The sequence below is a fragment of the Suillus fuscotomentosus genome, assembly GCF_016647785.1.
Source record: "Suillus fuscotomentosus strain FC203 chromosome Unknown F5891scaffold_2, whole genome shotgun sequence".
Lineage (NCBI taxonomy): Eukaryota > Fungi > Basidiomycota > Agaricomycetes > Boletales > Suillaceae > Suillus > Suillus fuscotomentosus.
The window spans coordinates 222,922-235,613 of NW_024539514.1; the positions used below are offsets into that span (position 1 = coordinate 222,922).

The 12,692-nt window shown below is 45.2% G+C and overlaps 1 protein-coding gene across 1 annotated transcript; it reads left to right on the plus strand.

The window, feature by feature from the left end:
* Positions 1-751: 751 nt before the first annotated feature.
* F5891DRAFT_974257 (uncharacterized protein) lies at positions 752-5,961 on the plus strand (the record flags this gene model as incomplete). Its single annotated transcript, XM_041376446.1, has 16 exons — positions 752-888; positions 944-1,077; positions 1,130-1,341; positions 1,390-1,563; positions 1,619-2,163; positions 2,446-2,632; positions 2,681-3,097; positions 3,149-3,352; positions 3,400-3,581; positions 3,634-3,742; positions 3,855-4,000; positions 4,052-4,436; positions 4,540-4,645; positions 4,738-4,849; positions 4,899-5,650; positions 5,711-5,961. The coding sequence occupies 16 exons, from the start codon at positions 752-754 to the stop codon at positions 5,959-5,961; spliced, it is 4,053 nt and encodes a 1,350-aa protein (XP_041233138.1).
* Between the last annotated feature and the right edge of the window lie 6,731 nt (positions 5,962-12,692).

Sequence of the window (12,692 nt, forward strand, 5' to 3'; positions counted from 1 at the left end):
CAATAGGCTGGTCCAGCCTATGTAGTTCACCACCTTCTATATCTATGAGTGAAAGAAAGTGAATCGTTTCTGTTGCGAGTACATCATTGCCATGTACTCACAACAGAAACGATCCACTTTCTCTTGCTTATAGAAAACAACAGGCTGGTCCAGCCTATGTAGTTCACCACCTTCTATATCTATGAGTGAAAGAAAGTGAATTGTTTCTGTTGCGAGCACATCATTTTCATGGCAATGATATACAAGCAACAGAAACTGATCCACTTTCTCTCTCTTATAGATATAGAAAAAAACAGGCTGGTTGAGCCTATGTAGTTCACCTTCTATATCTATGAGTTAAAGAAAGTGAATTGTTTCTGTTGCGAGCACATCATTTTCATGACTGTTGAGGTCAATGATATATCTATAAGTGAAAGAAAGTGAATCGTTTCATTTTCATGGCACAGGGTGGCTGCCCCCATGGTGTTCTTAGTGAAGTAGAGCCAGCCTAGTTAATCGAGTCAGCCTCGCTCACAACACCACAATTAAAGTAAGTTTAATTGTCTACTGTCTCCTCTAGTAGAGCAAGTTTGATTGTCTATTGTTCGAGCCTCACACTTACTCTACTAGAGGAGACTAGCTATATGTGGTCCAATTTAAAATTTAATTAGGGTGTATTAGGCTATTACATAATGTGTTCTAATTACATCACAACTAAGTTCAGTCAACATGAGTCCGGAGCGCGAGAACTTTGGTTCACTTTTTTTCACTCATGAACCAAGTCAAAAGGCAGACAACTGAGGTTTTGGCAAGTCTTGACAGGAGGACCAGAGAGATAATGGGCAATTCATCTGAACTAGGGGTCCTAAAAGATGGCCAAGTTCAAACAGAATTGCTGCATAAAGCTAGGTAACTGTGGTTCTGTATTCATTGCAGCCAGCTATTAATGACCGAGGGAATCAAGGATGAGAATAGCAGTACAGCTACAGCAATGCTTGGCATCACCCGGTGATACCTTGAACTTTGATTATACCTCAATTTCCGAATATGAAATTGACTGGGCCGCCCTGACCATTGCACATGCCATGGTCAACCCTAGTGAGTAGGTTAATATTTAGGGTTGTACATGAAATTTAATGGAGAATTACAGTCAATGTCAATTGGGATGTAGACCGATATGCTGACAAGGTCAATTTGTCACAACCCAACAGGGATGGGTCAGCAACTGCTGAACCGGAGAGACTGAAGAAGTTCTTCCCTGAGGCTGTGCTCGGCAAAATTTCAGTTCCAGCAACCATTGTGGACAGGCACGGAAAAATTTTGGTAGTTCATCTCCCTGATATTTTGACAGCTTCTCGCATAGTATGTTTCTGGTTGGGGATTTTCCTTCAGGGCTGATTAATTAATTAGGAGCATCTCAATCACATCACTGGTGGCTTGAGAGAATCCCTTCTCAAAACTGTTGATCCTAAAGATGTCAACAAATGTTGGAGAGATGATGAATATATGGTTCCAGCTGAAGGAGGGGAATTTGGGGCTGGTAGAATTACAGTAGCTCCTGCATATTTCATGCAAAGACGGGAGGTATTGTATTTTCACTTGTTATATATATTGGGTCTAGGCTTAACTCTATTCTTAGCGACGAGTGGATCCATTGGTGACCTCAGAGTCTTACAAATCAGAGAAGGTCCAACAATGGTTAGCTGCCTTGACAACATCAGAAGTTCTATGGAATGCCATTACCGGAGTTGTGGCTCCGGATCTTTTTCAAGCTGGCAACTCTGCATTTTCTCAGGCCATCAAAGAAGTCCATCATGGATCAAAAAAGAACCCAAAGAACCCTGCTCCAGTGGACTCTTGGCCCTCAATCTTTTCAGGGCTTGAAATTATTGCTAACCGTGTTATCTTTAGCCACAGAGATGCTGGTGGATCCCCATCCCTTTTTGATCTCCTGGTCAGTCTAGGAAGAAATCATCATGCCACTTTGGCCTTGGCAGACCTCCATGCAGAAGTAGATTATTCCCCTGGAGCAATGGTCTATATTGCAGGGCGGGTGCTAGAACATTCTGTTGGTCCCTGGCTTAATGGAGAACGGGTTGTAATTGCCCATTTCATGAAGGATGCTGTGCATGACAGAGTTGGGGTGCCAAGGCCATCATTTCCGATGCAGAGTTTCTTTTTAGAGTTAGTAGGAGGGAAGAGTCGGAAGAGAATAAGGAGTAGGAGATAGTATTGGGAAATTCCCATAATTATTTTTTTGGTGGAATCATTATGTAGCTGTGCCAAAATTCATGTGGTGCTCTGACCTCTGTTACCTTTGAACAAACCCATAATTTCAATGACCTCAAAAATCACACCAAGACGGAAAAATAGGGCCAGAGTAGCAACATCTTCTGATTATGCCCAGCCAACAAAGAGAAAAAGAGGTGCTTATAAATATACATACATCTCATCTAAAACTCGGAGGGGAAATGTTTCATGGAAAGAAGCGGATACTGTCTATGAAGACTATGACAGTGAGGTGGAGCCAACCTCACCGGTGAAACAAAAACACCACCAGAATATTGAAGATCATTCACTGGTCAATTATGACAGAGAGATATATGATGATTTTGGGACAGGAGGCTTAAATAGTATCCAACGAAAGACAAAAGTGAGTTCTGTGGAAATAATTATTCTTGAAAACTAGCCAACATTACAGACCCAAAATGATTTCCTCAGGGAATACTTGCCTTGGCGCAATGAATATCTTTCAGTGTTGTTGGAGTTGGAACAGCTGATCAACAATGAGAAATGTGAGGATTGCGGACGAGAGGAGGGCTTTATTCGTTGTCTGTCCTGCTCAGGAGAGCACAGCTGGTGTTCCTCATGTGCTGTCAAAGCCCACCAGCACAACCCCTTCCACAACCTTCAGCTTTGGAATGGCAAGTTCTATGAGTCTACTACCCTACGGGACCATGGGTATATAATGCATCTTGGTCATGGGGGACATCCTTGCCCCAATGCGTTGCAGCAGTCAAACCTGTCACCCTGGTCAGATCTTGGAGCCATGGAAGATGTGTTTGCACACGTGGAGGGGGATACTATTTATGAAACACAGTTGGGATTGTCTAACCTGGTCATTGTGCACTCCACTGGAGTTTACTCACACTGTGTATCCTGGTGTCAGTGTCCTGGAGCTGAGAAGGACAGACATCTACATCTGCTAAAAGCAAAGTTATTTCCTGCCAGCATCACTCGGCCTCAATCTGCTTTTACCTTCGATGTGCTAGATAACTTCCTCATAGACGCTTTGGAGTGCAAGACCTCAGCTATGAGTTTCTATCAAAAGCTACGTCGTTTTACCAACAATGCTTTCCCTCATACAATACCTGTGAGCAATTTCTTCATCATTGTACCCCATGCTTACATGATAAAAAGGATCGCTACCGTGAACTTATGCGGGTGTCTCGTATATGGAGGGATTTGGTCAATAGAATAAGGTTTGGCTTTGCACATGAGTCGGACAGATCTCCTGGTCCAGGGGATTTAGCTCTTTATTGTCCAGCATGTCCCCAGCCTGGCATCAACTTACCTTCTTCTTGGAAGGATACCTATGACAGGTAAGTTGGTTCATCAACAACTGCCCACTGAGCTAATTTTTGTGGTCGGCAGTTGGTTGGTCATGCAAAGATATGTTGTCGATGGAAATTTTACAGCTCAGCATATGAAGATGAAGACTCCAGAAGATGATGTTTCACTAGCAGACGGAAAGGGATACATGGTAACAGAAGGACCTTATGAAACTCACATAATAGAATCTGTGGAAGAGAAAGAGGCGAGTTGTCATATTTCATGACATGTTTCATTAGAAATGATGTCTAATATAATTTCAGAAATCATCTTGCAGCAATCACCGTGCTGTGAATGCAGCCAATGTCCAGAGAAGCAACCTAAGAGCTACAGGAGTTGGGGCAACTGCATGTGCTAGGCATGGATGTTTTGTTCCCCATGCAGTAGTTGACTTCCAAAAGGGAGAGAGGTATGTTGGTTGCATTGTTGTACTACGACATTGGGCTGACTATGTAGTCAGGCAAATGAACATGGACTATTCCATCTGCAACGCATTGAAATATCCATCAGAAGATATTGGCAGTGCACTCATAATCTATGATGTTGCATGCCAATGGAGTATCCACTTCCATGAACGGGTGAATCAAAGCTATCACCTGTCTCTTCCTCAATCAATCAAAATATTGCCAGCGGTCGGCAAGTTTCATCTAAGCGCTCATAAGCTACTGTGCTTTCCCAGATTCAGCCTTAATTTTATTACAGGAGCTGGTCATATTGATGGGGAAATCTTGGAGACCCTCTGGGCCCCGTTTAACAAGATTTCCCCACCTGCAAGGTCCATGACTCTCTCTCACAGACAGGAAGTCTTGGACGACCATATGAGGGATTCTAATTGGAAGAAGCTTGTCAGAATTGGCAAGTCCCCTTTATTTCCGAGATGTCAACTTTGACTAATGGAACACTTCAAAAGTCAAATTATTACTTAAAAAGTATCATCAAGCCATACAGGGCATTAAAGACACTCAGGGTCCGTATGAAGAATTAACGAAGTCTCTTGATCGGGCCAATATCCAGAAATGGAAGAAGGAAGCTGAACTAGCAGCTCTTCACCAAGGTGAGCTTCTCGACATCTATCAGCTTACAATGGATAAAGGTAGGTTCGGTAAAATTCAACTTTGATTGGACCTGATTATGAATCATCAAAAGCTCCAACTATGGCTGAAATAAGGCTAAGGTTGACTGAAAACAAAGTGTCCACCAATGGTAGGACTGGGGCTGTTGCATGGTTGATCGAGGGTATCAACATAGAAAATGCTCAGTAAGGTGTTCAATATTTGAGGTGTGATTGACTCAAATTGGGTTATTAGAGATAGCCTACGCTCTTCTATAAGACAACTGCCAGAGGATCCAACTGCTTCTCAGAGAACTCTGATGGAAGAAAAAAGGCAGAAACTCTTGTCTCGCATCAATAAGTTCCACGAGACTGCATTGGTTATGACAAATGGGATGGAATTGGAAGGGGGAGCAGGATTGCACCAAGATGACTCTGAACTGTGCCTGGAGGAGGCTGATGGATCTAATTTTCCAGGAATTGAAGAGCTGGGGGAAGACAGTATTTTGGACATCGGAGATGATGCTGACTCACCTGCAGAGGTTGCTGAACTTTGGATGCCATCATGGGGGACATCTGATCCGATCATGAATGATGTTGTCATGCCATTACGTCAAGAAGAACTGGAGCTTCGAAAGGGTCAAGCAAATGACTGCCTGGAAAAGCTTCGTCAAGCTCTTGGTGACAGATCTGTGGTGTTTCGAGAGAAATTACACTCCAACAAATCAATCCATCATCAGGGTACTAGATCAACAAAGGAACTTCGAAAAATCACCTTGGCCATCAACAAACATGCTCGAGAATATCGCAGATCAAGGGCAGCAATGCAACGATTAGGGGCTGATTCTGATACAATGTCATCTTATCAAGCCCTAAAGGCTGAGGACCTTACAGTAAGCAAAGAAGTCACTGAGGAAAATAGGCATGGTCAGGGTTCTGATAGGCTAGCTTGGTTTTGGAGAATCAACAGTGCAGAGGACAGCCAGAAGAGCGAGTGGATGAATGAATGTGAGTTTTAATCTTATCTGATTTTTATGAAGGTACTGAGCTTATGTTCCCCATTCCTAGTTTATCGAGTCAATTGGTTGAAAGCAAAAGCACGATATGACCGTTGGAGTGAAGAGCTGAAGTTGGTACAGCATGAAATGTGTTGGACAGTATGGTGGTTTCAGAAGCAGGAGTCGGAGTGGAGAGCAAGGGCAGATGAAAGCATCAAGAATGGGCATAGGGCATATGCTGAAAAGCAGGCTTCCATGTGGGCTGAGTTTGCAGCTGAGGGCATGAAGAGTTTTCAAGGAAAATGGAGCATGACAAGTTGATATTAAAGATGGCTTCATAATGTAATTACTTGACTTCTAAACATACCAGATGAGGTTAGGTGTCCTCGCCCAAATATTGTAATAGTAGGCCAGCCTATGATGGTGTGCAGCCAGCCTTATATTACAGGCTGCAACAGCAGGCTGGCCGATGTGGGATGGGTGGCTGGCCACTGTATACATACTGCACATCCCGTCCGGCCGGCTCAGGTATAAGTGCCAGCTAAGCCAGCCGGCCCAGAGGTGCAGGCTGCAACAGCAGGCTGGCCCATATAGAATATGGCACTATATGACCGGCCGTCCACCTCATACAGACTGCACAGACTATCCGGCCGACTGAGGAATGCTGGCTTAGCACATCAGGCTGCAATATAAGCAACAAAACTATTGCAATGTTGGCATGATCAAGCTGTGGTTGATGTAGCATTCATGTAAGCAGTCCAGCTTAAAAGTAGCCATGACCATGCACAAAACAAGTCTGGTACATAACACAGTCCAGCAAGCTGGGGTGTAGGTGGCAACCAGGCTGGCCAGACCAGTATTACATACTGTACAATATGTTAGGCCAGCTATGGTATAGGACACAGCCAGGCCGGCCGACCCAGTGTTACAGGGTGTAACAACAGGCTGGCCCAGCCAGACTTTGCTAATCTTATCAGACTTGGCTGTGGTATAGGTGACAAGCCAAGTTGGCCAGCCCAGTATTACATACTGCACAACCTGTCCGGCCAGCTTGGGTATAGAACACAGCCAGGCTGGCCAGCCCAGTATTATAGGGTGCAACACCTTCTATGTCTATGAGTGACAGAAAATGAATGGTTTCTGTAGTGAGCACATCATTTTCATGATACTGATTTCAGATGCTTACCTTCTATATCTATAAGTGAGAGAAAGTGGATCGTTTCTGTTGCTAGCACATCATTGCCATGAAAATGATTTACAAGCAACAGAAACGATCCACTTTCTCTCACTTATAGATATAGAAGGTGAACTACATAGGCTCAACCAGCCTGTTGTTTTCTATCTCTATAAGTGAGAGAAAGTGAATCGTTTCTGTTGTGCAACAGAAACGATTCACTTTCTCTCACTTATAGATATAGAAGGTGAGCATCTGAAATGAGTGAGGCTTAAACAGTAGATAATCAGACTTACTCTACCAAAGGAGACTGGTTGTGAGATTCCAGCATGGGCCAGCCTGTTGTTGCATCCTGTAATACTAGGCTGGCCGGCCTGGTTGTGTCCTATACCCCAGCAGGCCGGACAAGCTGTGCAGTGTGTAATACCGGGCCGGCCCACATGGCTTTCACCAATACCCTAGCCAAGTCTGGCTGGGCCAGCCTGTTGTTGCACCCTGTAATACTGGGTCGGCCAGCCTGGCTGTTTTCTATACCCAAGCTGGCCAGATGAGCTGTGCAGTATGTAATACCAGTCTGGCCAATCTGACTTTCACCTATACTCCAGCTTGCTGGACAGTGACATGCACCAAACTTGTTTTGTGCATGATTGTGGCTACTTTTAAGCCTCAATGTTCCTCACTTTGAATCTTTCTGGACTGCTTACTTGAATGCCACATCAACCACAGTTTGATTTTTCCAACATTGCAATAGTTGTGTTGCTTATATTGCAGCCTGATATGCTGGGCCAGCTATTCTGGCTATGATTATACCCCAGTCTGCTGGACAGGCTGTGCAGTGTGTATGAGGTGGATAGCTGGTCACATGGGCCAGCCTGCTGTTGCAGACTCTGTATAAAGTGGCCAGCCACAAACTCGGATAAACCAAAATGGCACCAGAAAGCTGCAATTTATTCTGGACAGCTTACTCAAATGCTACATCAACTGCAGCTTTGAAGTGAGGTTGAGTGCACTTTCTACCTACCTCAGAGGCAGGCAGGCCATCATGGAAGCAGTATGCTAGCTAGCCCCCTTCTTCATACTGCATATACAGGTTGGCCCATGTGGCTCACAAAGGTGAAATTCAATCTGCAGCTGGCTGTCCCCCTTTCACATATTGCAGAGATAGGTAGGCTGAATGCACCATTTGGGAGAGGTATGTCGGCCGGCCCCCTCTTACACACTGCACATCAGGGCTGGCCCATTCAGCTGAAATTCAATTTGCAGCCAGCCGGCCCCCTTTCACATATTGCAGAGGCAGGCAGGCCTAATGCACCATTTGGGAGAGGTATGTCGGCCGGCCCCCTCCTACACACTGCACATCAGGGCTGGCCCATTCTGCTAACATCAACCTGGCCGGCCGGCCCCCTTTCACATAATGCAGAGGTAGGCAGGCCTAATGCACCATTTGGCAGACATTGGTCAGCCGGCCCCCTTATACACACTGCACATCAGGGCTGGCCCATTCTGCTAACATCAATCTGGCCGGCCGGCCCCTTCCTACACCTCTGATATTTTTTTATGTGAGGCATCGGCCTGCTAGAGTTCTACAGCATCGGCCGAGCCTGGATTTACATGGACCGGCCGGTGTCCGGTAGTCCAGGTTTTGCAGGCCAATGTACATGTCCTATGACAGGGTTCTACAGTAGAAGTGACTGAAGGGTCTGGGTGCTGAACAGTAGCTGCAATGCTATAGAGGCCCTCGATTTGAGGAATGGTTGCAATAACTGTGTGTGTGGGCGATGGAGACAGGATTTTGCACATCCTGTCTTCAAAGTGGACGGCGAGGCCAGCGGAGGTGATGCGATTAGTGGAGATTAGAGTAAACGCCATACTAGGTGCGTATAGTGTGTCTCTTAATGTTACTAACATTTTCTCCTTGCCATTGGGCAACTCCAGCTTCACGTCCCCTCTGCCTATAGCACTCAGGGTGGAGCCGTCCACTGTATGGACATTCTGTGGGTCTATTGGTTTGTAGTTGATGAACTTTGACCTATTGAGGCAAAAGTGCGACATTGCCCCAGAGTCCACTATCGCGCCTCTATGCTCGACTGGAACCTTGACCTGTTCAGTAATGCTGCTGAGGCTGGACGTTGCAAAGGCATAATTATCTGGAGTGGGGTCAGAAGTGGCCGAGTTCACGCCTTCTTTCGGTGTCCGTGCTCCTTTCCTTCTCTGGTTTGGTCCCTGACCCTCTTTTCCTCCTCCAGGTCTCCAGCAGTCGGTTTTATAGTGTCCTTTCCACTCACAATTGATACAGGTGACGTCCATGTTCTCTTTGCTCGTGCTTCTGCCCTTCTTACCCCTTCCAGGAGGAGACTTGGCTACAAGAGCCGAATTCCCACTCTTCTTGGATCCACGTTTGTCTGTCAACTGACAGTGTTCGTACTCCTCACTGATTACAGTGATGAGTTCATTCGAGGTGAGTGGTGTCTGGGTTATCCTGGCAGCAGCATTAATGGAGGACAGAATTGGTCTATATGACTCTGGCAATGATCCCAAAAGGATGGCGTGAAAATTGCGATCTTCAATGGAGGATCCCATGCAGGCTAGGGACTTGTGCAGCCTCAAGAGCTCAGCGAAATGTGCCTTGACGTCGCGGTGTCTTCATAGGTCTACCTGTACTAATTCTGTCTTTCCTTCATGGATGACGCAAATTTTGTTCCAGATACTAGATGCGTGATCCAGCTTTTGGATGTGCAACAACAGCCTATCAGTGATAGTGCTGAATATTTGTTGCCTGACGAGTGAGTCCTTTTGGTAAAACTCATCAAGCTTTTTGTCGTGCTCATCGATCTTGGTCTGCGAAGGTGTTGAGCCATCCAGCTTTGTGACAGCTTTCATTTTCTCATCAATTGTGTATGGAATCAGTGTAGAAACAACAATACTGCGAGGCGTGAACGAGGCTCCTGACTGTATCTGTAAATGTTGTAGGTCGCGCGTTGCCTAGTCTGCTATACTTGAGAAGACAAGTGCATTCGACCCTAAAGGGGAAGCAAGTGCAGCAAAGATCTAGAAGTATGCGCTAAAGCGAAGCATGAGAAAGCGCGCAGGTGCGTGCAAGGCACGAAAGCGCGGGAAAGTGCGCGCAGGTATGCGGAAATGAGAGAGAATAAGCTTAAGTGATAATATAATGCAAGATAAGAGATATGAGAGTGCAAGATGTAAAGGAATAGCTTTCTACTGCGACTTTCTAGGTACATAGTAAGTAGTAGGTAAAGTGAGAGGTGAAGTCAGTTTGAAAGTGAACAGTAGTATGTACTGCTGGCACTTATATAGCACGCCTAAGCGCTGTCATGCGGAGCCGAAGCGCTACCGAGTAAGGTATGTAAAGATATATATGAGTGAGAGTCCATGATAAAAATAAAGGTGGAACAATATGCTAATAAGAGAAATGGAAATATATGCACTAGAGAACTTGGTGGACAGTGGATGGATGCATCTGGATGGCTGGCGCTATAGGGCGCTCAAGTGTGGGAAAGCACGCGCGCATATACATCGCGAAGTGCGGGAATGGTGCATGCATGGCGCATGTTGCACGGGAAAGCTGCGCCTCATATAGGCATAGCTGTGGACAGCACACAGAGTGGTGTTGCAAGTTCATGCAATGAACTCCTTAGTGAAAAATGAAAAGTGCCATATCATACCATGAGAGGCATGAGTCTCTACATCAGTTTTACGGCTTGACCATCGGTATAGCACATCAAACCTCTAGCACCCAACACCATTAACATTCTCTCCTTACAGGTTATCCAATTGGACCCGTCTTCGGCCAACTTGGGGATGTTAAAGAGCACAGAGTTTGTGCTGGGGAGCATGCTATCCATGGTAGAGTCAGGGCTCATAACCTGTAGCGATGAGAGCGTTTAGGCAGACGTTAGACGGAACTGGACAGAATATTGTTATCTCAGTCTCGAGGTAAAGGATTTGTGTATGTACCTGGACAGAATATTATTCTAAATGGACTTGTTAGCTCGTAACATAAAACAATGGTATAGGTGCACTCACATCTCAGTCTCAAGGTAAAGGACTGAGATGCTTCATCGTAGGTACTGCAGACTTTATCATACGGGTAGAGTAGGAATGGAAATACTTTGACATATATTGTAGTGCACAAGCCAACGTCAAACGTCGCTCGTTGACTCGTCCAGGATGTGCTCGTACGAACCTACTTCCTCATTCTTCCTATCTCAGATCCCTCGGCCAATGAATCATCAGATCACTCGGACTCCAATATACAGGTGGTCAAAATCAGTGTTAATCATTCAATGTGATAGCATGTACTTGCCTTATTGAGAAACATCAACTATACAGTTTTGAAATCTTACCTTTCAAGCGGCTGGATCCTAGTACCTCTGAAGCCAGGGCTCAAGCCTGTGGCTTGGGCCTAGTCAAATACCAGGCCAGGCCTAACAGCAGGCCCAGCTTGGTCTGGCCTAGTGAGGGCCTGAGGGCCTCAGGCCCAGCCCTGCACATCACTAAAGTATACTAGTCATTGTAAGCTTCATTCTGGATAGGGAATAATAATAAGACTTACATCTCAGTTTCTGGTAAGAACTGAGTTGCAACTATGCTAGGCTGCTATTCTATATGTACAGGTGAGATAGGAATGAAAATTGTAAAGTAAATATTAGTGTCAATGAGCCAACATCAAATGTCTCTCATTGCTTACTGATTTTGAGTTGCACTTGGACTGTTCTCCCCCTGTTCCTCCTCATCTTCCCTATCTTAGATCCATCAGTTCAACTAGTCAGATTGCTTAGACTCCAACACACATAGAATTCCATTTAACAGAATGTAGCTTCCACAATATGCTAGAATGGTTCTCTCCATTCCTCTCAACCATCCTATATGCTTACCCCTAGTACGTAGTGCTGCTGTGGTCGGTTCAGTCCGGTTCAGAGGCAGTTTGACAAGAACCAAGAACTGGTCCTTGGTCCGGTTCTACCTTTCTCGACGAACCTTGGACCGAACCTTTGCAGATGATTCACAGTGGTCAGGTTCAGTTTTTGTTCAGCTCAAACGTGAACCGGACCCAATTTTTTTATAGCTAGCAAAAAAAACATAGTAGAAGTACTTGTACTGATAGCTACATATCCAATGAAGCTGCATGTCCCTCAGCCTCTGCTGCAGCAGACAGGTGCCCATTCCTATACACTCCTGTGTGATGCATGCAAAAAAGATGACACAGTGTCAACATGCTGAATTGCTGCAATCAATGTCTGAGCTCCACCATGCCATTCCCAACACCACAAACACCATGCACAAATGCCCAGCATATGTCAGCAACTGCTGACATGGCTCAGATGAATATGGACGATGGATGAGAGCAGGAGAAGGGAAGAAGACAAGGAGGAGAACAAGAGAGAGGAGATGGATGATTGATAGCAGATCAACTCATTGGATTTTTCTCCCAATGGAACAGCACTGGCCAGCACTATTTTCCCTGATAAATGACGGATGGTTATGGACTTGAATGTGTGTTGAAGAAGATGGAGGGGCATTGTAATGCTGTGTGACATGAAACGGACAATTGATAGCAAGCAGTGATAGAGGCGGAGAGGTCATCGTCCAAAATTGATCTGCAGGCTTGTTGCATCTAAAAAGATATCAGCCTAAGAATAGAAATAGTGGCTCTAACATACCAGTGACACAAATTCTATCAATATAATCTGGAATGACACCTTCAGACTCAATGATCCGTTCAGTTGTGGTCCTGCACTGTGGAGTACTATGGGGTATAATAAATTTATTAGACACCAAGACAATAAAACACTATGACTCACCTTTGCAGCTGAGAGAACTCCCCATCTAGAGTTGGGTCTACATGTGCTGCATGTGC